Raw genomic sequence first — 27,580 nt, 5'->3', positions numbered from 1 at the left:
TTTATAACTTACATAATTAAAAAACTAGTGTACTTGCTAAATAAACTGATACGTAAATAAATGATGGGGAATCGTCCTGACGGCGAATTGTCCCGACTCGGCCTCACAGTCACAGGGACTCACAGCCCTCACTCATCAATGTCAGAACTGCCTGGCTGGGCAGGGCTAGCTAATGAGGCTGGACCGGTGGACAAGCGTGTGTGGTCTAATGCCGACAGTGTGAGGACGTTTTTGTTGCGTTTGCACATTCGCTGTTCACTGAGCCGCGGATGATCCATCGTTGTTGCAAATCGTTCCCATTGTATAGTGGGCGTAGGGTACTAAAATTTTGACATTGTATAAGTGAAATATCGTACAAAGAGGCATCGTATAATAAGGGTTTACTGTATAGCACTTGTCCTTTGTGTCACGACATATTTGTTTTCATTACTAGCTATCATTTGTTAGTGGTTGGTGGGGGCACTCACCATCCCCTCGCTAGATGTAGTGGTGCTTTCGGGTACCTGCCCTTTTCTCTCTTACTTCTTTCTTTCCTCCCTTCCTTCCTCTTCTGTTTCTCTTTCCTTCTTTCATTCCTCTTCCTTCTGTCTACAGGTGACTCTAAAATGAGTGTCAAGCCAAGTGGCTTCTTGTTGACCAGGAAACCATTTACTTCGCTGGGTGGTAGCCATATAACCAAACTGTGGCGCCTGGTGAGTTAGTGGGCAATTGAGGCTCTCCAATCGGATTGAGCTGATGCACATTTATACCCAAGATGCGGTTGGGGTTTAACGCTCATGTATTGCTACTCAGGGATAAGTGAGGGTGGTCATTCTCATCTTAAATGTCAGGACCAGCTTGCTTAGCCCTGGGCTTCTACACTTCTCATGGGGTGACATTGGAATAGATGATGGATGAATGAATTACTATCATTTGTCTGTTCTTTTGCTTCTTCAGTTTGCTGCAAACTACAGGTTAATGATTTCCCAAAGCATCTTGAGTGTTATAGTAACTATAGTCGTTTCTCCTTAACTTGGCCCAGGTTTTTGTCGTTTGCAGCTTATTTTGTGTAGCTGTGTTACAAAATGAGACAATGCTGTGGCTCTTCAGCTTTTTCATAACACTGCCTCATGACTAGCACTATATTCTACACTTTATATCATGTTCTATCTGTGTATCTATAGCCGGACGCCATAATCCCGTAAAGGGTGGCAGTTTGACTCTGAGTTTGCTGTTTTATGGGTTGGGGCGCTATCCTTCCACCAACACACTTGACACGTAGGGAACATGTATGGGTTGGTTATATGGTTACTGCCCAGCATTGTAAATGGTTTCATGGTTTCAGGAAACCATTAGGCTTGTCACTGAATGTACAGCTAGCTACCTGAAAAGAGAAGAAGACTATTAAAAGTGACAGGAAAGATGGGACAAATAAGAAGAGAGGAGGGCAACACAGAAAAAAAAAAAAATGATAAAGGTGAAGGAAGAAGTAGGCAGGACTACATCAAGTGAGTGGATGATGATTGCTGCCAGGTTAGAGTAAAAAGGATATGGTCACTGTCATATGCAGCTTCGGGAACTCCATTGTCTTTCCAGAAGAGTGTAAGAGTGATTGTGCTGATTAGTAAGTTTTGAACGTCCTGGGCTTGGGCAAGATGGCATACTACAGTGCCTTGAACTTTTGATTTAGCCTCAGTATTTATTTTCGTGCTCCCTACGTGTCAACAAGTGGGTTGGTGGAGGGTTAGTGCCTCTCCCCGTAAAACAAATAACTCAGAGTCCAATGGCCACCCCTTACGGGATTATGGCGTCTGGCAATAGATAGATAGATAGATTTATTTTCCCTTTTATGGTAATTTCTTCACAAATGTTCACGTAAAGCTGACATCAGGTGTTCATTCTCCATACACTTTTTTTTTTTTTTTGCATCAGATGTATGACAGATGCATATCAGCCCTCATTGGCCAGGAAGATGATGATGATGGTGTGTGTTTGAGATTCATTATTCACCAGCACTGGTGACTAAAACAGTATTAATGATGTACAAATGTGATGTAAATTAGCTCTATGATGAAGAGCTGGTTAGCTGTGCAAGTGTCTCTCAGTCCATACTTCCCTCCCGGTACATAGTGTATTGTGTCCAGGCTCCTAGAACTGATGTTGACTTTGATTTGGAAGAGACAGCTTTTGTAGGCTTTGAGTCTTGAGTTCCTTTTTCTTTGCATTTTTTTTTTTTTTTTTATTAACACCTTTTACAGTTTGGGTAATTACTGGAGCTTATAACTTTTCACAGTGCTTCATAAGTCATCCTTGCTTTGTGTATTTTCCATAACCCTCATCATGTAGCATCAGCACTTTCATTTGCTGGCACCAGTGAGCTTACTGAAGTTTTATCTATGGATATTATCATCCCCATTTAAATTACTGATTTTCCTAACAATATTAGTGCTTCCCCATTAGTAGTTATTAACACTGTAGCTGCCTTATGCTATACTGAGTTTGTTGTACTGAATGTAGTACACTGTAATTTGTTCACCGTTGGTCAGGTTCCGTGGAGAGCATGCCCTACGCCGCTATCCCAGTGGTGAGGAGCGCTGCATTGCCTGCAAATTGTGTGAAGCCATCTGCCCAGCTCAAGTAAGTTAGAGTTCAGCAGTTTTGAATATGTACATGTCAGCTGCACAGAAATGCATACAGGAGTAGGAAGCTCCGTAGGCCTTACCAGGAGATATTTAAATGTGACATGAAAGATTGAATAGTAATGATTATGCCAGTGACCACAGACCACTGCTGTAAAATTGAATAAATGCAAATGGCTACGTAGGCATTGTCACGTGGCAGCTGAGTGTACATGACCCAACATATACTTTACTCTGTGTCATTGAAATTTTTGCAGATTTCAAAACTAAGAGCGCAAGCGTACTGACACATCATCGTAAAATTTTGTATGCAACAGTATTGAGTAAAACCAGTGTCAGTGGTTACCAGCTGATGGTTAGGCATTAATTGCTCATTTCCACAGTAAAGTGTTGCTATGGTGGTAGGTAATGGCCATCATCATCCACTCATTTAATGTAGTACTGCCTACTTTTTCCTTTGCCTTTATCATTTGTTTTCTGTGTTTGCCCTTTAGTCTTCCTATTTCTTCCATCCTTCTTTTCACTTTTTATTACTCATCTTTCCACTTCAGTTCGCTGTACTGTGAGTGACAAGTCATATAATTTCCTGTAACCCAGGAAACCTTTTACACAGCTGGTTGGTAACCATTTGACCAGAAGGTGATATGGAACCTACTATGGTGCCCATGTTAACTGGATTGAGAGATGCAAAGGCAGTGTCCATCTGAGAACCAAACCCAAGGGAACATCAGTTCACCTAATGGGGTGACCCTACAAAGCAGTTGTTGCCAGCATTGATGGGTCTGCTCAGTCAGACATACCAGGGTTACTCAACAGCATCAACTGTTACTGTTATAAGTCTGTCATTTTAGCCAAAGCATGGTTTTACATGTACAAAGCTTTCTTTCATGTGCTAATAATGTACTGTACACTGTTTTCATAGTCAAGCATAAATTAAGACATTTATATTTTCAGGCAATCACCATTGAAGCTGAGGAACGTGAGGATGGTGCTAGGAGGACAACAAGATATGACATTGACATGACCAAGTGCATTTATTGTGGCTTCTGTCAGGAGGCGTGTCCTGTTGATGCAATAGTTGAGGTAAGACACCGATGTTATACAGTATTTGGGAATACACTGAGGTGGTTTGGCCATGTGGAGAGGATGGAGGGTGAAAGACTGACGAAGAGAGTGTATGTGAGTGAGGTGGTGGGGGGAAGAGGGAGGGGGAGGCCAAGGATGAGATGGAGGGATGGGGTGGAGAGGTATATGAGGGAGGGGGGTGTGAGTTGGGAGCAGGGCAGTGAAATGGCAGGGGACAGGGCGACGTGGAGGCGATTTGTTTGTGGCCACCCCGAACAGGATTGAGGCGTCTGGCAATAGATAGATAGATAGATAGGAATACCGTATATGGGTACATGGTTGCAGTGAATAAAAACTGAATGTTCGTGTGTGACCCATAATTGTCAGTTACACTCTCAGTTCCACTTGTACTGTATTAAGAGTATCATGTGCTACTGGTACATTGCAACAACAATCTCTTTGGTACCCAGTTGTAGTCAGCTTGCCAGCAGTGTGGTTAAGATGCCAGCACTGGGAAGAGCACTGTGGGAGTCAGCATTATTGGAGATGGAACCTGTGGGGAAAGCAACTTATGGTCAGGACTCCCCACAGACTCACCCAGAACACTTCCCAATCCTGCTTTAACCACCTCAGACTGTGTATAACCCCGTCAGTTTGGTCACATTTTCTTTTTTAATATTCTTTCAACTACCAGGTGTTTTTAGGTGATTTTATTCCATGTAAGACAGCTTTAGTGATAGTAGGGTAACTGAAGGCTGTAGCTTAACCTCTCCGTTTCAAAAAGCCTCCCCATAACGGAATAAAACGGTCTGGCAGTGTTGTTGTTGTAGGGAGTTGACTTGAAGTACCAATAGAACAAGATAGAACTCCCAAGGTGGATTGTAAAGCTGGTGATAAGGAGAGCTGGAGCTTCTGTTTCACCAGCCCTTGAGACTAGCTTCTGTGCATCTTTCCGTTCCTTTCTGTGTTTAAGTATTATGGGGAAGAGGCTAGCGTGCTCTTGTGTACATTTTCTTCTGTCTACATCAAACAACATGCACACAACACACCTCACTGTCTTCTCCAGCACGCTTTCATGTATCAGCTTTGGTCACCTGATGGCAGCTCTCCATGCCGTTCGATCTCTAGCAGATTCTCTGTTCAATTCTTTATCCCTGAGTTCACAGTCTATGACCCTGTCCCACGTCTTTTTTTGGTCTTCATCTGGCAGCCCTACCCTCATCATACATACCTCTCACCTGCTGCACCCTGTTGTCATCCTCCATCCTCTCCACATGCCCAGACCATCTCAGTCTGCCTCTTCTCAATACAGCACTAATACGTTCAAATCTCATCCATCCACTTAGTTCTTCATTTACAAATGTGACCCCCCCCCCCCACCTGTCATTCAAGGACACACTACGCATTCATCTAGTCAGTTTCATCTCTGTACGTTTGAGCCTACGAGTATGCTCTTCCTCTACTGCCCAAGTCTCACTACCATATAGCTTTGCACTTCAGATACATACAAGTACCCCATAGCATGGTGGGCAAGCCTACTGGGAGAGGCAGCAGTTCCCTAAACTTCCTGTCACTCCTTGCCCTAGCCACTGAGCTAGCTAGCTTCAGCCTCTAGCATATAAATGTCCCCCACATAGCAAAACTCCTCCACATACTTAAGAGACTTTCCAGGAAGAACAATCCTTTCATGCCTCTCAATCTGTACATGCTCTCCCCGACACATGGCACACACAAAATCAACATTATTTTGCAGCCTGCCTCTGATACCACTACATCTCTTATGCACCCACTTATCACAAACATTGCACAAGATGGAGTTACTTCCCACACCATTGTGGCAAACTACACGTGGCCACACACTCTCGCTTTAGCAGAGCCCTGGATATTATTATTATTATTATTTTTTTTTTTTTTTTCTGTATTTACTCTCAAACCCTTGTACCCAGTTGTATCTCTCCTCTTCCTAAATCATTCCCCTGCCACCCTCTCATTTTCTGCAATCAACACTCATCAGCATACATCTCCCATGGGAGCCCAGTTCTGAAGTCATGTGAGAGAGCTTCAGGCACCATGATAAACAATATGGCGCTCAAGACTGATCCCTGGTGCATGCCATCAATCACCAAACAAATCTCAATTCACTCACCTGGGTGCAAGTACCATTGTACATTGCCATAAGCACTCTAACCAGCCATGCCCTGATCCCAAGCTTTCTTATTGCCCACTTCACCACCTGCCTAGGAACTCTGTCAAAGGCCTTCTTCAAATAAACAAAAACAAAGTACGGCTTTTTCTTCTTTCCTACCGTTATATATTATTCGTGAAGCAGTCAGACATTGCATATTGCCTCAGTGGTTCCTTTACTTGGCATAAACCCAAACTGCATCTCATCAGTATTCACTTTTTTTTCCTCATCATACCTTCCATTACTCTCTCCATTACCTTCATTTTCTGGTCCAGAAGTTTTATGCCTCTATAATTTCCTCTGTCCAGGGCATCACCCTTCATCATATACACATTCACAATCACTCTTCAGCCAGTCATCTGGAACAACACATTCATATACTATTTGGTAATAATAATTATTAAATCAGTAACTAAACCCATTCCCATCTCCTGATGCCTTCAACATTTCAGCAGTCAACCCAGATACACCAGTTGCCCTCCTTACTGCATCCTGGTGATTGCCCTGCTCACAGTAGCAGCATCAGTCAAAGGCCAAGGGTCAGGCACTGGATCCTCTAGCCCCAAACCTTCCCTGTTTCACTCAAACTCCTCATTCAGCAACTGGTTTATAATGCTGTCTCCAAAACATCCATACTGTCCACCGCTACCTTTTCCTCATTTTTCACACACTGCTGTCTATAGTGTCTCTGTTTTCTTTTTTTTCCACCTTAAATACAGCATTCTTCCTTATGGCACTGTTAAGGCCATCCAGTACAAGTTTCTGAGACTCGGATTTTGCCCTGTATACCACCTTTCTGGTCCTACACCCAGCAGCCAAGTATTCCACTCTGTTACCATCCCCTTTCTTATTTCTGAGAAAGTCTTCTCTTCTCCATAACTGCAGCTTCTACACCCTTATCCCACCACCGTGTTACCGTGCCTTGGTGGGTCCCTTGTCCATCTACACACTGAATCAGTAACTCAAAGATTGTTCTCGATAGCTTTGTACCACTCATTTACTTCTGTCCACAGCTCCTTGTTCAGCTACCATTCTGTTTATCTTGCCGTAGAAGGCATACCCTACTGCTTGTTTTTTCAGCCTCCATATTTTTCTCCTGGGTTCATAGGTCCCTTTCTTCACTACCTGCTCCTTTAGTACCATGTCACCTCAGTGTGTCACTCCATATAACTTTTTAACATCCTGCACTAACATCCTATCAGCCTCCTGACTAGGATATAGTCAGTCTGGCCACTAGTACTCTCTGACTCAAATCAAATTACTCTCATTTCCCAAAAAGCATGTTGCACACAATCATTTTCATTGCCTCCATGAATTCCCGTATCCTTTCATTTTCCGCATTCATCGTACCATATGTGCATCCCCTGTACGTTCCTTCGTATCCTGGGGATGCTGCACCCACACAATCATTTAAATCCCTACCCAGCAATAGTCTCTTATTTCCCATACAACTAACCACACTTATCAGCTCATCCCAGACTGTCCTTTTCTTCATCATCCAAGCCAACTTATGGAGCATCTGCAGTTATTACTGTAACCAGCTTTCAAAACAATATTCTCAGTGCTATAATGTTTTCTCTCACTCTCAGTACATTCATGACATTCCATTCATATCTTCTAGACAGGAATTCTTACACCACCACGTCTGCCCACACTTCCTTTCCAGAGTAACTTACGTTTACAGTCCTTCGCAACGATCATCCTTGCTGCCAATCCTATAAGCCAGTCTTTAGCACACATCTACCTGCCTCTTGCTCAAGGTCTTCACCACCTTTTCCTCTATCCTTCAAGCTACCCACATTCCAAGATGGTACTCGGAACTTATTGGGTGATTTGATTCCCTTAGACTTGCTTTTAATACATGGCTTTGATAAAAAAAAATAATAATTGTAATAAAAATAATCTCATTGTGAACCCAGTGAACTGCTTGAAATTGGCAACTGACTGGTTGCTCCCATAGGTCTTCTGTTGAAGTTATGTTGAAGGACTGTCTGTGTTGTGATAGTGTGGTGTATGTGGTGTGATGTGGCTTGGGGGCTGCATTGTAGTGGGCAACGTGAACTGTTTGCAAGTTGTAGTTTGTGTTGTTACGGTAACAGGGAAGGGTGGTGGTCATGTCACATCAGGCCAGGCATACTCATTTCTCTCTAGGTTCGAAAGTTGTAGAAGGGTGTATGTCTGGTGGTATTTCTTGAAGGACACTGTTTATTTGGTGGTTTTGAATAGCTGTGGTGGCTGTGTGTATGTATTTCTGGCTCTGGATCCTACCTTACCCCACCCTACGGTAGGAAAGGAGATATGGATGATGATGATGATTGTGAATTGCAGTGTTGGGTGGAGGGGGGATGATGTTGAGATAAACTGTGTAGTTTTGGACAGTTGTTCATTTCTTTTTCTTTGTGGATGGGGGTGATGCAGCATAAAGTTACAAGGGTGGGATGGGTTTTGAACTGAAGCAGCTGTTTGGAGTTGATAAACACAACTACAAACACTGTACTTACCTAACCTGAACTGTAAAAAACAAAAAAACACCATATACACATCACAGCATTACGCCACACCATCACCATCAACTAGATCATCACCCAAACCCGTGTCTCTGAACAGTTATGTGGCCTGTGCTCTGTCAGATACAGCCTTCCAGTAACAGATTACGCCATATTTGAACCCTGTGGTCTGCATTGTTGTGGATTTGACAATATTGTGGTAATTGAGGACCTAAAAGGATGACTCCTGCATTAAAAATGATCCGTGTTAAGGGCAAGCTTGTTTTAGGTGGGCTGACTGCACTGGTATCTGTAAGCGAGCGGATGTTTGTTGCCAAGACATCATGAGTCAAACATAGTGGAATCTCATGATCGGCAGAGGCCAACTGCTTCTTGCCAGATCTGATCAAGAGACATTTCTATCTGTAAACAGTTCAGTCATGACACTGGGCAACACATACAAAGGGAACATTACCTGTGTCCCGAAAGATTGTATGAGAAATAAACTACAATACACTCCATGGCTGCAACATCTAATCTCCCAGTAGAACATCCAGTAGTAATACGGAGTCTTTAAGATCAACCTGAAATCCTGATGGTAAATCTACAGGCCCACATCTCACATATCAGGAAGAATTTTATAGTATTTCCTTTCTACCTCAGCCTTTTTTTATTTATTTTTTTTTCTCCTGATTCCCCCATCTCCCCATTTTTCTTTAATTCCCATTTTCCCATCTGCAACATAATTGCAAATACTGCCTAATTAAAGTTTTCCTATTTTCAGTGTCCAGAATTCTTACTCATGCTTAGTAAGGTACTTGTAAATATAACTGTACTCTTCATTGGATATCGGTTTGTAAAGGGATGAAAGCTGCTTTGATAAGCCGTGAATGCTTGTTCTTCATTATAAGAATTTATTTTGGTTACCTACAGTTAATATTATCGAGACCTCATCACTCTTTAGTTTTTACGTAGCTGTCCTGTCATTTTCATAACAAGGTGTAGTGCTTGCTGGAATGTTTACTGTTTACTGGACATTGTCAGATTAACAACTCCAAAATGTTTTCAGGGCCCCAATTTTGAATTCTCAACTGAGACTCATGAGGAACTGCTCTACAATAAGGAAAAGTTGTTGAGTAATGGAGACAAGTGGGAACCAGAAATAGCAGCCAACCTCCAGGCTGATCACCTCTACCGGTAATGTTCTTGGAGGAAAATATACATCATGTAACTATGAGACATCAGTGTAGCTGCAGAGTGGACTGGTTGTATGTCCTTGAAAGTAAGGTGAATATATAATTTCCAGTTTGTATAAATATTTAATGTAAATAAACTTTAGTGTTTCATTTGTTTTCTTTTGTTCAACTAAAAAAAAAAATGTACCAGTATGTGTAGAGAAAATCTTTTTATTAATTAATCTGATCTGTGGTGGTTCATATAGCATCTACAAAGTACAGTAATATCCAACTGGGCAATCATAAGCTCAAACAATGTATATTTATGTGTCACTCAGAAAGTAAACAATCCATAATTCACCCTGATATGAGTTCAGTTTTTATTAAACTAGCAAAAATATAAGCAATACATCATCCCCCAATATGACATAAGCAATACAAATGTTGCTGAGAAAACAACTAATGTCCTAAAGGTGTCATGCCAGTCTTAAGCCACCAGGTGTCGTGTGAGCCACCACATCATGAGAGGCTGTAGGCCCGACATGAACAGCAGCAGGTAGAGGCGTCGCTTGTTGCCAGCGCTGTATGCCTCCATCCCAGAGTTGCCACCCTGTACTTGCCACCGCAGGGTACGGAACTGTTGACACAATGGTGGTGCTTAAAGAAAATTAAATTAACTAAAACAAGATCTTACTATTATTCATGGGTTAATGGAGTATTTCTAACCCTTTCAGAATGAGGTGCTCTTCATAGATTGAATAAAATCATTTGAAAGTAACAAGAATGTGAAAAAGACAACCATCACACTTAGAGGATTGATGGTTCCATTAAAACAAAATCTATACAAATGATTCTCAGTACAAGTAAACTTTTATGACATACTGTTTGTTGCCCACAGTAAATTAGAGAGAAACTGCCAATTACAATACCATCACTACCTATAAGGCTTATTGCCAGTTTAACTATGCTGTATGGAAAAACTAATATTCTTTAACAAATCAGTGACTTACAATGACTGCCCGTACTACCATTATCATCACCCAGTCTTTTATTTGCTATGATTATGTTATTTAGAAGCATTCTGGTTCAGATATTTCAAACGAGAACAGCCACTCATCCCTGAGTGACATTATACAAGCAATAATCCCTGCCACCACATGGATTTAAAACCCAGATGGAGCACCCTGACCTACAAGACCACCAGGTGTCTACTTAACCCCTTCAGTGTAATGACAGTTTTATAGTTTATTCCTGTGTCTGTGAGATCATTTTATTCAGCTTAGGAGGAGGGCTGCTGGGAAGAAATCAGAGTGCTATATTTAACCACAGTACTCTGACATATCTTTGACCTTTAGAAATCACTTCGTGGCAGCAAAAATTAATTAAAAAGAATGTATGTGGACTGAAGGGGTTCATTTTTTTTTTTTTATCATCATCATGGGGTGTTACAGGCTGAGTAAGCATGAAAGAATGAGAATTATTAATAGCATGCCCACTGAAATAGGTTAAACACTGACACACCATTCAAGCCCCCCAAAATCCAGGAACTCAAAAGCCTAACCAACTATATATATATATTTTTTAAACTATTATTTTTTTCTTTATAGATGTGCTTCACAATACCTGCCAGATGGTCAGTCCACTGGTTATCAAATTAAGAATGGTGCACTTAATCCTTGTCATGTGCTCCTCTGTACATACTTTATCCAACTGACTTGATCCCTTGTCAGTTCCCTAGCCTGATCAACTTCTATACCTTGCTTTTTTACACATTCATACATAATAAAAATGTGCCATGACAGAGCTTACCATAAAGACAACTAAGCTGAGACTGCAGTAGGCCAGCACACAGTAGTAACCCACACTCTCCAACACAATACCAGCCAGCAGAGCAATGATCATCCTGAGCAGGTAATGGAAATGTTTAGCACTTAATATAAACATGACACCCTCATCTGCCAGCTTATGTATATTTATTTATTTTTGCACACTCCAAACACTCTTATTCAACTCGGGATATGCATTTTGAACTGGGGGTTTAGATACAGGCTTCATTAACCCCTTCCCTACTACGGGGCTCTCCTGAGGTGAATAAAATCAGCTGACTGGCAGGGAAAAATATCTTGAATTATTTCACATGCTGACTTAAAAAATCATTTACATTGGTACTATACAGTGAAAAAAGAAATGGTAAAACAATTTCAGGTATAAAAAAACTGCCATAAATGCTTTGTGCAACAACGAGCCAACAATGCAATTATAACACTGGTAAAAAAAAAAAAAAAAGGAGGGGGGGGGATGGACACCATATGGGGGCAGCAGTATGACCAGGTGGTGGGAGCAGCCTGGGTATACAAATGTCTCTCAACTCTTCCTTATCCCCCAAAAGGCTGTTGATCAACTGCAGAGAAGGGCAACAAGAACCTGCAGCCTGTCAGTGCAACTACTACTACTGCATACACTTCTTGCATTAGCAGTCAAATCATTATCTCACAAAACCCGGATACCATTACTGAAAATTGTCCTATAATCTCTAGTATACCATTTCGTTCCTTCTCTAAAGCTGTGCTGTGTCTAAACAAGATTAAATTAAAGAATCACTTCCAATTAGCCTATGTTTTTTTTTTTACTGAAAGTTAGTGGGGACGCTCACCATTCACTCACTTGATGTAGTGCTGCTCTCGGGTGTCTGCCCTTTCCTCTCCATCCTTCTTTCCTTCCATTCTCTTCTGTCTTTCTTTCCTTCATTCTTTCCTTGTCCTTCTGCCTACAGGTGACTTTACAATCCCTCTTCTGTCTCTCATTCCTTCATTCTTTTCTCTTCCTTCAGCCTGTGGGTGACTCTACACTGAGTGACAGCCAAATGGTTTCCTGTACACCAGGAAACCATTTACTACGCTGGGTGGTAACCATATAATCAGATTTTGGCACCTGGTGGTTTAGTGGGTAATTATTGCGCTCCAGTCAGATTGAGCTGGTGAAAGTTTATATCCAAGGGGTGGTTGGGGCTGATTGCTCATGTAATGCGACTTAGGGATGAGTGAGGCTGGTCACTCCCATCTTAAATGTCGGGACCAACTGCCTAGCCCCGGGCTCCTACGCTCCTCATGGGGCAATGTAGGATTGGCTGATGGATGGATGGATAGAAAACTCCACTGATGGTGATATGGGGATCCACACAAAGAACACATGCACCTAAAAATTTTCTGGGTCACCTAATAAGTGGGAGATATTCTATACAAATCTAAATGGTAGCCTATGGTGTGCATTCTGGCCAAGTAAAGTGACTACCGTTCAATACAACCATGTGTATTTTACCTGCGGGACACCTACTCTTGCTGGCAACCGAAGTCAGGTTATAGATGACGTGCTTTATACCATAAAAAAAAAATTTTCTCTCTTCTTAATACCTTGAATATAATAACATTTTATTTTCCAACTGACTACACCCACATCTCCTGTCCTAAAAAATAAAAATAATAAAATAAAAAATGGATAATGAATAACAATACCTCCAACATGCAAAAATGAACTACAGTACAAGTCTGAGTAATCTGATAGTTACACTTAGCTACAAAACTTGTACTGTACTATACATTGCTTTATTGTACTGTACTATACACTGCTTTATTGTACTATACTATACCCTGCCTTATAGAGTGGTTAAAAATTTTCCTCTCCAGACATGGAGTGTGTACTAACCCAACATATTTATAAGACGAGAATGCCAGGAGGTCGAGGTACTTGATGTTCGTCTGTATGGCGGTGACGTAGAGTGTGGCCAACACCACCAAAATCTCCAGTATCAGCCACACCAGCGCAGAACTCGCCTGCATCCCCAGCACATCCGGCGAAAATCTGAAACCCACCAGAACATGCAGTATATCTTGCTGAAAAATCAATTACAGTTCATATTATTTCTGTCCTTCTCAAGTACTTTTCCCCTATTCATCATCCACCTTCTTAGCTGTCTACTTTTATCATTTTTTCACTTTCATCTTATATGTCAGGACCAACTTGCTTAGCCCCGGTCTCCTATGCTCCTCGTGGGGCAACACAGGCCATGATGGGTGGATGGCAAGCTGTTATATTCATACAATCTTCACTTTATATAATTTCAGTGATAAGCAGCGATAAGTTTAATGTGAGTCTGCTTACAGGAGATATGGAAAGCTAAGATTATTTGATATGGTATATGTGTGAGAAACCAAGGTCTGGAAACTGGAAAAGGAAATGATAAAGGGCAGAAAAGAATGACTGAAAGACGTATTACAATTCCAGTACAGTACATGATTCGCACCATGACAGATAACATGAGTCTGACTACACTGCAACTTACACTGGCTGGTTTCCCCCCCTTAAAATTTTAAAGGCTTCAAGGATAAGTACATGGCTCTAAGGCCCAAACTTCAGGCATTCTGTAAATAGTTTTGTTTTTGTTTTTTTTTTATTTCTGGATCCTACCACCCCCATTTGAAAAAGTATATAACATGATGATGACAATAATACAACCACGTCTTTTCATGTCACTCTATGAAGGGCTGGTACAGTTGATTTATGACTGACAGCTGACAAGATATCTCTTTACTTGGACTCAATATTGTACCTAACTTAGCTTCTAATCTGTGAGGCATATACATAACAGTACAATTTTCTATTAGCCCTACAATAAATACAACTGCATTCGTATTAATACCGGTAATCTGTTTTGAAGACAAATCATCACAACTGAAGACAATAGTCATGGCGCATGACTGAGGTTGTCATTATCGTACCCTGGCAACTTACCATTCAAAAGTGCGACCGATTTCGTATCATATTAAGTACGAATCAAAATATTAAGCATGAATATAATATACACGAATATTATTATACACGAACATATTACACACGAATCACATGCGTCTCATATAATACACGAAATTAGACGTAATTTTGAATGGTAGTTGCCAGGACACGACAATAACAACCTCAGAGTCGCGCGCCGCGACTATAGTAATTTTTCAACCATGCCAAAACAAGCATGAATTTACACTAAACCATTGTTAATTAGACACGCACTCAACACAAACAGTAGATATGTATTTCCAGCCATTTCCCTTGCTGCCATATATTGGTTAACTCTAAAGGTATTAGGGGATAATGGAGCTGTTAAATCAAGGGTGGGACACAATAACATAAACCCCAAAAATCAAGCTTTGGTCATGTCCTGTTTACCTCAGCGGCGCCTCAGGGCATTCACGGCAACTGTGTGCAAAATCATATAAGCATTACGGGAGAATTAACCACTTCACTACAATGATGTACTAGCTAAGCTTAGGTTATTCTTGCCACCTCCAGACAATTTATTCAACTTAGGGAAAGACATCTTGTATGAGGGGGTTACTGGAGGATCTATTTAACTCTCCCAAGCTGAATAAAATCACCTCAGATAGCAAGAACAAAAATTATATCCCTAGGCTGAAGGGGTTAAGGTGAGAGTATATCATAAGATGGTACCAAATATACAATGGCTGGAGTGCAGTATAAGGGAGTTGAAAGGTTGTTTTTTATATCTTCCTGTCTCTCTAATTAACCGTCAAGCAATCAAGGAAGCAACAACGATACTGTGTGTGTGAGGCCGTCAGCTGCAGAATGGCTCATACTCATAGACAGTTTCAAGGTGATTATCGGTATGGCTTCAATTTTAGATTTTTTAATGGCACAGTTATTAACTTTAATATATTTTGTATTAACATAAAAGGAAATCTGTGCTCCTTGTGATTAAGCAATAATGATTTGGACTTAATAAGGGTAACTACCGGTAAAGTAGTGGATAATGTAGAGAAATTCCTAACCCTCACTGAACTGGCCAAACACTGATGACAGTTTTTTTGCTTTTGGCTTCGTTATTTTTCCATCAAGAACCGAATATTGATGTGCCGTGCATTATAAAGGTTGAACACTTTACAAATGCATGACAGTACTGTACTGTACAGCCCACTCTAACATAAGCGAGTGATTTTGCTGGAAGGCTACAGTTGAAGAGTGAAAGGAATAGAAATGAGTTATCTGACAGAAGCATGTGGTGTTTACATGGAGATACACATACAAATGAGGAAGTCTGGAAGTGTTGAGGTGAATATGTCAGAAGTATCCTAGATTAGCCTGGCCATGTGGAGAATGGAAAATGAAAAACTGATTATGAGAGTTTCTGTAAGTGGGGTCGAGGGGGAGATCAAGGAAGCGGAGAGGATGGTATCAGTTGGGGGACAGTATGATGGCACAGAACAGGGTGACACGGAGGTGATTTGTTTGTAGCCACCCCTTCTGGATATTGACAGAGAGACAATACAGTAACACGAGTTCTGATATGGATGACTTGGGTACATCTGCTTTTGGTCCATTATATAATTTTCCCATTACTTGCATTATAATTGGCTTCTAATGTTTTGCATAATATTCCTGATACTCACCAACTCTATGGTATACTGGCATTAATGATATGGCATGAGGATGAATGGGAACAACACACTCAAGACGTAACTCAACATCAATCGTAAACCAGTGAGGTAAATGGCCCTCCCTCACACAGCCAGCAGTTAGATGTGTTATATTTCTGACAGAGATGTGACTCAAACAGTAACAAGAAATCACTCTCACTGTTAGAAAAGCCCACGTCAGATGATACAGGTACTTCTCAAGAATCGGGTGGATTACCTGATATGCCCTTCTGCTACTACGCGCCTCAATTAATTAACTGGAAGAGTATTATGTATTTTATTTTGATTATTACTTGCATTTATGAAATAATATAAACACACAAAATAGAGAGATGGAGTGGAGAGGTATATGAGAGATAGGGGTGTGAGCTGGGAGCAGGGCAGTGAAATGGTGGGGGACAGGACGACATGGAGGCGATTTGTTTGTGGCCATTCCCTATAGGATTAAGGCGTCTGGCAATAGATAGATAGACAGACAAAAAAATCAATCAGCAAAAATGTCTAAATCCTAACTAATTGGCAGTATGGAGAAAAAGAGTGTGTGTTTAAGATGGTATGGTCATAGGGAAGGGAACATGATGATAGGAGTTTGAAGGCAGGAGGTAGTGGGGCGGATGGACATGGTAAACGAGTACAGGTATTTAAGGAAGCAAGGTATGGGGACTGAAGTTAGGGAATTGACAAGGGACTGAGTTAGGTGGATGAATTTTGTACAAAGAACACAAGGACATAGCACATCTTTTCTTCGTGACAGCCCATGGACTATGTTGTAGGATATAAGAAGTGCATCTGGGGAAAAAAAAAAGTGCAGATGGCTTAGCTTGTGATGTGGAGCCAGACTTTTTTTGGGGGAAGTTTGAAAGATGTTTTAATGACAGTGTGTGGTCCATTTAATTAGGCCTGCTATCAATGGTTCGTCCATGTCTGTACTTCTTCTTCCTTGTTTCTGGATCCTAAGTTCTCCCAACCACAGGTGGGACAAAAGGCAGGATAGTGATGACAACAATAAGATGACGATGATGATGACGATGAACTTAAGGAGATAATATAATTTCAGTACATAGGTATCACCATTCTATCCCCATGTCCCTTACTATAATGGGTACCATACACAGGATCTGGACACAAACACCAATGTATGAATCATGGTGGCTGGCTCGCACAGGCATGACAAAGGCAGGCAGCTCTAGTACTACTACACATTTAAGCTGTGTTTTGAGGGTCAGAGTTCAGAGACATCAATTTCTGTCAATGGACAAAAGAAATGATCCACTTATGCCTGGTCCATGGGTATAGGTGAGAAAGACTTACAGATTTAACATGATAAGTGCAACTGAAAATTACTTCTGTTGGAGTGCAGTACAGTACAGTAAGTCCTCATTACAAGTCAGAAGTATGATCCAGTTTATCAAAACATTTTCCTTACAGCTGGTGCTGTAAGCTAAGAAAATTGGCAAACAAGTTTTAGATGCATCAATGGAGCTTTCACAGGTATTTTTCTTTTATTTTATTAGAGTGAATATAAAACATTATGTAAACATGAGTGCCAACATTTGCACAGGAATGCAAGATGGTTTCCGCACAGATACAGTAAACTGACACACTGTGCAAACTGCCATGATGATTAAGAAACACGCAAACACAGGATCTCAAATTCTGCACACCAGTGCTTATGTGGTATAACAATTGACCCCAAAATCCCTTTAAATTGCCTAAATAATAATTTGGAAAAAAAAATGTGTCAAGGGCTACTGGCCCAATGAACAACTGTGCCAAGTCTGAAATGAACTGGTGAAGAAATAAAGGAATGGTGCTGTGTTAAAAAAAGCATTTGGAAGAAAGAAGAAACTGAGGAAATGCAGTAGCTCTCCACATTTTGGTGTGGAGACCTACAAATGGCAAATTACAAGGACTTAGTGTATTTACGAGTGCCTACATTTACAGTGCATAACTAAAATTTACAGATCAGTAAAAACCTAAACTGAATTAAACTGAAAGCAACTACAGTAGAAAAAATAAAATAAAATGACTTCTTCACACTGAAATGCATAGGTCTTAATGAACAGCTATAAGTCTCAGCATAACAAAGTACACTACTGGACTGGCTGGCTGAAATGGTTAAGAGAACAGCCATTAATTTCAACACAGGAGAGTTCATGTTTGGACTAACCTCTCCTGAAGTCCAAGGCACAAACCAGCCACTAGGATGTAGGTGACAATGGCCATGATGGGGATGTACAGGTCCGGTGCATTGACCTCATGGCGGGGCTGCACCGGCTGGTCCTGCTCATACCTGACACTCCAGTCCTGCGCAGGAGGATGCAAGGTCACATTTTTTTCATCATCAGAAACAAACACTCCTGTATGTAAGCATCATCATCCATCATCCAATCCTATGCCGCCCCATGAGGAGAGTAGGAGCCCGGGACTAGGCAAGTTGGTCCTGACATTTAAGATGAGAGTGAATCTTATCATAAATCAATTCACTGTTATCTTCATACAAAAGGTACAACGAAGTAGGAAAAGGAAACCACATCCTCATCCTTCTTTACACCAGGATATGCTCAGGTAGGAAAAGAGAGAGAGAGAGAGAAAGAGAGACGGTTTGATGTAGCATGTCTAGCCAACCAGTATCAGGAAAACCAAAAGTAATTCACCAAAAGAGTAAACTTGAGTGATAAGCTTATTTGGGGAGTTTATGTGGCGGAAGGGAGTGGGGAGTGGGGGGAGTGATGGAGGGGGAATGGGGACAGGGGGGATTGGAGTGGGGGTCAAAGGGAGGGGAGTGGGGGAGTTGGAAGGTTGGGGAGTGAGTTGGGAGGGAGGAACAGTTTCTCACCTGCTGGGAAGGAAAACACTTACACACAAACATACACAGAAGTGATGCCATGTTTCTTCTAAAGGAATCCCCATATCAGGGTTGACCAAAGTAGAGCTGATCTTTTGTATGGACTGAAAGTAAAACCATGACCCAAAACCAGCTAATTACTTCCCAAAATTTACTCAAAGCTGCTAGGAAAAAAATTCTTAGATGTATAATAAGATTTCTTATAATGATGAGTCCCAGCCTGGACTCTGACTATTTACTTGTGACTGAACACTTCCTGCCTAAATGTGATGACTGTGTGGTTAGTTACTGTGCTTGTAGCCACACTTCGCTCTCATGGCAGTACCTTTTAGGGCTGATGGTAGTTATCTGTCTACTCCATAACAGTTGTATATTTCATTTTTATGTAGAGGTAGGAAGCAGAAAGCTGAAGAAGAGAGTTAAGCACTGAAACAGACTTGTTTTTGTGTTATTGCCCAACATTTATTTGCCTTTCATAATCAGGTGACCCAAATCTGTCCAATATGAAGTATCTTACCGAGTGAGTGAATGGGAAGAAGAGCAGCCGCAGTTTTTTTACAACGTACTGTGTGTCAACTGCAAAGTAATACTTGATCTGGCTGGTGCTGACGTATTTCTCAAGTTTCTTGTCCATGTACTCCCGACCCTGACTGGCCAGAGACTGACCATACTGCATGGCCATATTTGCCACCATCGGATCCTAGAAAAATAAAACGCTGGTTATAATATAAACATAATCATCACAATTCTAACCTTATTTCCCACTGATATATGGAGTGGGTAGGATGTAGCAGTAGGACATACACCCAAAACAATCTACCGGTATCAACAGGGAATCTGGCTGAAATGATCCATGCATGCATCCACTGTATATAAAATCAACTGCATTAGAATCATAAAGATCCTACATTCACACTGGATGACAATCTCTATAACAGGGATTTTTTTTTTAATATATCACTGAATTTATAAATACAAAAAGCATGGAAATGTCAAAATACAACCCTCCACTACTCCTGTGCCATTGGATGATGAAATAAGAATTGCAATTGTATGTACTTTGCATAATGGTGTTAAAAGTAGAAAAATCAGAACACAATCATCCACTTAATATGGCAGTCAACAAATTGGTTCTACTGTACTCTGGTTTGCATAATATATATATACAGTCTATATATATATATATATATATATACATACATAAATATACAGTATATATATATATATATATATATATATATATATATATATATATATATATATATATATATATATACATATATATATATATATATATATATATATATATATATATATATATATACTGTATATGTTTTGCCTGTGGGTACAGTTAAAAATTTTAAAGGCCTGAATGATTGAGTGCATGTACGTATATTTTGTACAGTATATCTGTTTCGTACAGCGATTTGAGACTAACGCATCGTACTTACAACAGATATTGTAAGTGGCTGGCCTCTGTCCTGTGTGAATGGTGGCACTACACACCTGTCTATTATATGCTGGGTATTCAAACCTGCAAGTAACTAATAACCACCTCAACTGGACACATTCCACTGGACTAACAGGCATGATTCTCTTATATACACATTTTCCCATCACCTTCAACCATCTTGTTGAAATCTGCACCTGCACATAACACATGACCACTGTACCTCATCATCATCAACATCAGCTGTGCTGGGTGACTGTTTAGCACTACTGACTGAAAAGATGCTGGTCTATAAGCACAGGGTTCAAAGTCTGGTGTGAGTTGGTAGGTAAAATGAGTACCTAAGGTAACATCTAGGGGAGGTAGCTGAGGTAACTCAGATGATGCAGTGGCCTTGTATCTCAGGATATTGGGTGAAAAACCCACCACAGGCTCAAAGGCCTATGTTATGGAGTAGAGCACTGCGACTCAGCACCTTATGACATCTTCCACCACCTTTACCTTCACCTAAAGAATTGGAGTGAAGTAGGGTCCAAAACAAATAACAGTGACAGAAATATCAAACAGCATGTCCAGTGAAATGGATCATAATCATTCACTCACCACTCAAGTCTTTGGGATCCTGGCTCCACCCCACTAGCAACACTACCTACACTATTTCATTTTATTCACAGATGCACCTGACATACTCCTGCTGGATATGCACCTGACATACTCCTGCTGGATATGCACCTGACATACTCCTGCTGGATAGTCGTTCCATCAACAACCTAGATTAAAAAGGGATGTCACAGTTTCTGTATCTGTTTCTCTGTACACATACAGTACTTCAGAAAGTCTCCAGAAAAGACAACTTTGTATTTATTTTACACCAAAACAACGGAACATTCTGCTATTACTCCCGGCCAGCATCATTGAGAATCATATAAAAAGCTACTGCAGAGTTACATAAATACAAGACACTGAGTAAATGTTTGGTAAGAGTAAGAATGAAATATATGAATAATGTCCCCATACTGAAGGTGTTAAATGCATACAAGAAGCTGGTGGTTTAAAGACCTGGAAGATCTGTGTGCCAGGCATGCCACCTTGGTAGCCACTATAGCCTCCTCTTCCCATGGGGCCAGGCTGGCCAGGGGGCATCTGCTGCTGGTACCCATAATTCACACCACCATACTCTGTCAAAACAAAATGCAAGTCATATTACTCATTACACCTTCCATAATCGTCATACCACATCACTTAATCCTGTCCCTGTGAGACTTAATCACTGACACAGGTTGTTAGGCCATAACATTTACCAACTGTTCATTGGTATTGTTACAATCAGGCACCATATTCTGGCCACACCATGATAACTGTGGTCACCACAGGGAAATACTACCAGTGAGAGATCAAGCTGATAAAAACAACTACCATGAAATCAGAGGAAAGAAAAAAAATGGAACACATTCTGCAGAAGGGGCTTGAACAAGCAAATATTGGAATGTTCCTGGAGGGGACTATCAAGGCAGTGGAAGGGGGGAAAGTCAATGCTAGGACAAGAACTTTTTGGCAAAAATCACAATTATTGTGATGATTCAGCCTAAATAAATAAATAAAAAATTGGTGGATGCCTTACTGCTTTCCTACTGAGTTGGCAGTACTCTGCTGCTTTACAACACAATTCTAATAAAGCACACCCAACTTCTGCCTGTGGGTGTTGACTGTAGTTTGCTGTGGCTAATGTTAGAAATGCTCTTAAGGAAATATGTTATATTTTGTTGTGGCTGATACCAGATGATTTTCTTCACTTACAGAGACCCCTGGCACTGGAAGTATTAAGGTTCCACTATTCTACTGACCTTTCTGGCCAGCTGGACTTAAGTTAAAGGGAGTTTGCATTACTGTACAAACAAATATACAAAACCAACAAACAAATGTAAAAATGTTGCTTAACTTCCATACCTGCTGATCTTGAAGTATATCTTTAAATCCTCAGGTAAAGGGGACACAGAATACTACCAATGAAACCTAAACTAAATGGGTAGGGGAGCAGCTGTATTTGTGGTAACCTCACTGTCCAACACTTGTTAAGCTGCCTTGCATAACTGTGGCCACAAATACAGTATTGATCCATTTCCTAACTTGTACATCAAAAACGAGTCTGAGTAAAGCTTTACAGACTAAGCTGTAAGATTTCCATAACTACCAGACCAAGCAGTGGAATTTTATTACTGTCTGCACACCTATGAATCACAGTTGTGGGGAGAGGGGGAAGTATATAAGGCAGGAGATTTTACCAGGATCTTCTCTTTGCTCACTTTGTGTTCCTGACAGACAAAAAACCACAACCTTAACCCAATATCTCACAATGGCAAATAGGGAAGAGGCTAACAACAAGGCTCTCTGACCTAAAATGGGTCCTCTTTCCCTAATGTACCAAAGGAGAAGCAAGGGTGTTTTGTGCCAGTAAACCACTTGTACCAGCAAGGAGGTGTGTTGTCGTGACCAACATGAAATGACACGTGAAACACAGCTATCATTTTTGGATAAGATATTGCCATGTTTTCTATCATCTTTAATCCTTTTACCATAAGAATGTCTATTTTTATATTCATGATCTTATTCAGCTATATCCTTCTTAAGTTATCATCTTGGATAGTAAGAACAAAATATTGTGTATAACAGACACTATAATGTAATGAAGAAGTTCCAGGAGATGGCAGATCAATCATACCCTTGATTACAGAAGATGTACGCTGTATTCATGATGATATCTGTTACAAAAATTATCTACATCTATGGCAGGCTGCTGAGATACCTAGCACAAACAGAGAGGGTAGATGTATGCTCTCCCAGTTTCAACAGAAAAGGTAATAATGAACATTCGCACAACACAACGCTGCTGATCCGTAACAAGAGTACTGTACCTACTATCTGACAGACATGGTATGCACATTACATACCGGCACCTTGTGGAGGGTATCCATAGTTGTGTGTGCTGGTGTCGTCAAAGAGCTGTGGTTGTGGTGGTATGGGCTGGCCATAGGCATCATACTGGTTCTCATACATGTTGCTGCTGTTGGTACTGGGTGGGGTTGTCCCACCACCTGCAACTCTTCGGTCTCGCACCTGCTCCCTCGAACGTGCTTTAGGTATATAGCATATAATTAGTCACCAGTACAGGTCATAAATCATCGCATTATGGCAATATGCTATGGGATTGGTAATGAACTTTCTATTCATGAAATATAAAGCAAAGTACAGTATGTGCAACATTTCATATACAGTACCGTAATTTAAAAAAACAAAGCCAGCAAAACCCTTCCTAGAGGTAGCTACATTAATTTAACATTAGAAAATACAAACAAGAATACAGAAAATACATTTACCTGGGATAATTAATGTATCAAAATTATTCTAAGAAGTGCAAGATAATAAAATGTAAATAAGCAAGCTCGCAATAACCAAAACAGTTTAATACAGCAACAGAACAAATGCACATCTAGAAACTGTGAAAAATGTGATGTTTTAAAACTGACGTACACTACTCATACAGTATTGTACTGTACTACAGTATATAAAACTGATGATACAGAGGAAAGAATTCTGAAAATCAACTCATTACTGCACACACATTTTCTACAAGGCATTATCTCAGTAAAAAAAAAAAAAAAAAAAAAAAAAAAAAGTTATATGTTCACAATTCGCAACAAAATGCACACACACACACACACACACACACACACACACACACACACTCCTGATTCTCACACCAAACACTGTATCTGCTGCATCACAAAACATAAGCCTCGTCTTTTAACCCTCTGAATATGAGAGTGACAATTAAGGATTTTATTTTGACTAATGCCAACCCAGCTGCAGGATATGGGTTATCTGTTATCCAAAGGCTTAAAACCAACCAAAGGGTTAAAAATTTATGAACCACTTCAATCTGGCAGTTATTTTTATCCTATTCTTGCTACAATAAAGGATTCTTGTTCACCTTATTTACTAATTTTTGAGGGATTTGATATACCAAGTAATCCACACTAACAATCTGACAATTAGAGAGCATTCCTAAAACTGAATACAATAATCTAGAAGTAGCAAGACTAAAACAAAATACAGCACAGACTGAAGAGGTTAAGTTCTTCAAGTATGAGGACACAACAGTTAAGGAATTAATATGACTTTTAATCAGCTAAGGTGGCTAGATCTTCATTGTCCCACTGGTTAATATGGTGCCAGGGTATCACAATATTGTTTACTGTTCTGTTATACTCTGGCACTTTATGGCTGACAGCAGAAGCTAATTCCAAAAGAGTCTTAACACTGTGAAAGTTACTGTATGATTTTCAGTATAAGAACACAAAAATTACAATCATGCCCTGGAAAAACTGTGCTGTATAGGAAACATGTTTATATCCATTGGCCTTTCAATACATTAATACCGGTATTCTTGTACGTTCTGGCACTGCAGTCGGCAAGTCCAGCACTAACTGGTAGAAGGGGAGGACGAGTAATAGAACAAGGCAATGGAGACCCCTGGATACATCACTGGAAAATACCATCCACTGTTTGGTGATTTCCTGTTAGCTATCTGCCACCAATGCTATCCTTCTACTGAATAAGGTACAGTACTGTATTGTACTGGTATTACAACAGTGTCCTATTCTCGACAAAATATACCGTACAGTATTATAAAGTCTGAATAAACTAAATGAAACTCCTCTTTCCAGAACCTATAAGAAGTAATTTTCTGATGATGAAATAAACAGCAATCTGCCAAAGCCCAATATCCACCTCTTCATAATGATGGAGACACCTTGGACTGTCACTAAGCTTAGAAGGGAGAAGGGACCATTTCAGGTCAACAGCAAAGTCAAGATTAGAGATACAGAAAACTTCGCTGTGCTTAGTAAAAACATACAAAAATTCCCCATACCAGTACCGTAAGTTTCTCTGTCACGGGCTTACATGCCTAGACAGACCAGCAGTTTGGTCAAAATTTGCTCTGCATGAAGATGACAAGTGCAATATTTCTGCTTCATTAAACTTAACCCTATCAGGTTTTAGCCCCGGTCAGATTACGTCTGTCCTAGAGTCAGCCACTCTCACACTGACCTGCATCTTTGTGCCAAGATGATTTTCTTCGATCGCTCTGTGTAAATACAATTTTCAAGAAAGAATGCTGGTTTTGGTGTCATTATAAAGCTGAATAGTTGTACTTTATCGTAGTATGTTCAAAAAACAAAAACAAAGAAAATGAAGTCAAAATGACAGGCTGAATTTTGGTGAAAACCAAAAATTTTATACCTTGCCGTAGAAAAATATTTGTGTGGTAGGTGGGGACGCTCACCATCCACTCCTACAATGTTGTGCTGCTCTCGGGTGTCTGCCCTGTCCTCTCCTCCATCCTTCTTTCCTTCCATCATCTTCTGTCTTTCATTCCTTCATTCTTTCCTCTTCCTTCTGCCTGTGGGTGACTCTACACTGAGTGACAAGCCAATGGTTTCCTGTACACCAGGAACCATTTACTATGCTGGGTGGTAACCATATAACCAAATTTTGGCGCCTGGTGGTTTAGTGGGTAATTATTGTGCTCCAATCGGATTGAGCCAGTGAAGGTTTATATCCAAGGGGTGGTTGGGGTTTATTGCTCATGTAATGCCACTCAGGGATGAGTGAGGCTGGTCACTCTCATCTTAAATGTCAGGACCAACTGCCTAGCCCCAGGCTCCTACGCTCCTCATGGGGCAATGTAGGATTGGATGATGGATGGATAGAAAAATATTTGCCATGAATAAAGTAATAAAGATATATAAATCTGGTTTGAACCATGCAAAACTACAATAAATTACCTTTACAATGATATACAGTTTATGACTACTGTATTTATACATGTCATTGCACGGTAATGCAAAAGAAAAAACATTCACAATTTTGTACGATTCTCAGCCACATATTTGCTTAGTGATCTTTTTCTCTGATCGGTCTTGGTATATGTGCTTTTCATGATGGAACACTGGTTTGGTGTCATTTTATAGCTGAACAGTTGTACTTTACTGTCATGTGTTCAAAAATGGAAAACAAAGAAAATACAAAGTCAAAATAACAAGCTGAAGTTATGACGCTTAAACGCGATGTAGCCTATAATGAATACGGCATACCGGTATTACAAATGTATCTCAATATGACACGTGAACACATCATCAGAATCTCCAAGGTTATATTTGAAATGATGAGGAATCTCAAAGGGTTAACGAACACATGGTAACTGCTGTTTTTCCGCCTCATTATTGTATGCCTTTCACGAGTGATCATGATTAGTCTACCTCTTACCTCAACTCTGAAACCAAAGTAAGATGGTCCCCTTTGCTTCACTGAGCACAGCAGCAGTCATAAGGAGGGGCTGTCTCTACCTACACGCCACGAAAGTCATCATACCAGACAAACTAGACATCATAACCTTTAATATGGTTACACTAAAATCTTCTGCATTTACATATTATTCTGACAGGTATCCAATCACTCACTGACACACTCTCATCTCACCAACACTCTGAGTCAATTTGCTTCAATTCTGCCAAATTCAGTTTAAATTTATTTATGCACTACTCTTGTTTTTTTTTTTAATCTTATACAATCTATATGAATTAACTCTTGACTGTGAGCAAATGGAAAAATGAACTAACTGACGTGGATGATCATTTATTCACTCATCTTTATGCTTTCCTCTGCCTTACCTATGACTAAATGCTTGGAATCAATGAAATCCAGGGTATTTCACAGCAAACTGACCCTTAACAACAGGAAGACACGCTTAACCTTTGCTATATTGTCAGGCACTGGCCATGATAAGGCTTTTACGAGCTTTTCACCAACGGAAATAGTAAATCTGCAAACTGACAACTGACGTCTGGTTCAAGAACTCTGGAATATACGACTTGATAACTACAATTCCTACCTACATTACAGCTTCAAATTACGCCTACATTACATAATACTGAACATGGAATAATACAAAACAAAAGAGCAATTACAGAAGAACAGCAGTAGCAATACCTTAGAGTCTAGAGGTTAGAGAAGTTACAACAAGTAGGGTGGTGCTGGTGCGAGCTGCTGGTACAGGCAGTCAGTCAGTCATGCGCCTCATTATACGTACACTTACGCTGCCTCACGCCTGATATAGAGTAGTCCATTATTTTGGGCCAACACTGAAACCCCAGGAAAATGCCGTAACTCACTAAAAACTGGAAAAGGGTGTGCCAGCTGACGTCGCCTCC

General features: G+C 40.4%; 2 protein-coding genes across 5 annotated transcripts in view; one reads left to right on the top strand and one right to left on the bottom strand.

The window, feature by feature from the left end:
• ND-23 (NADH dehydrogenase (ubiquinone) 23 kDa subunit) overlaps positions 1–11,937 on the top strand; it is a 16,437-nt gene extending 4,500 nt beyond the window's left edge. For 2 of the 3 annotated variants that reach the window (XM_080286130.1, XM_080286129.1), the window contains exons 4-6: positions 2,526–2,616; positions 3,573–3,701; positions 9,424–9,700. In XM_080286130.1, the coding sequence (XP_080142256.1) occupies positions 2,526–2,616; positions 3,573–3,701; positions 9,424–9,555 (352 nt within the window). In that variant the 3' untranslated portion in view covers positions 9,556–9,700. Of the gene's footprint in view, positions 1–2,525; positions 2,617–3,572; positions 3,702–9,423; positions 9,701–11,918 lie in introns of those variants that run through there. The other variant, XR_013900501.1, reaches the window with a different exon arrangement.
• Yif1 (Yip1d-interacting factor 1) lies at positions 9,840–27,580 on the bottom strand. Of its 2 annotated transcripts, none has more exons than XM_080286127.1 (8): positions 27,466–27,580; positions 23,258–23,440; positions 21,369–21,487; positions 19,377–19,559; positions 18,182–18,318; positions 13,232–13,387; positions 11,339–11,432; positions 9,840–10,166 (listed from the first exon to the last, which is right to left on the bottom strand). In XM_080286127.1, exons 1-8 carry the CDS (start codon positions 27,494–27,496, stop codon positions 10,017–10,019), a joined length of 1,053 nt encoding a protein of 350 aa, XP_080142253.1. In that variant the 5' UTR covers positions 27,497–27,580; the 3' UTR covers positions 9,840–10,016. The 2 variants fall into 2 exon arrangements, with proteins under 2 accessions (XP_080142253.1, XP_080142254.1); XM_080286128.1 differs by having other exon boundaries at positions 27,360–27,482.

This window comes from Coenobita brevimanus, chromosome 110, assembly GCF_032717465.1.
Source record: "Coenobita brevimanus isolate Jiangsu-jjx chromosome 110, ASM3271746v2, whole genome shotgun sequence".
Classification (NCBI taxonomy): domain Eukaryota; kingdom Metazoa; phylum Arthropoda; class Malacostraca; order Decapoda; family Coenobitidae; genus Coenobita; species Coenobita brevimanus.
Note: the sequence above shows the minus strand (reverse complement) of the source record. Positions and strands in the feature narration are given on the sequence as shown.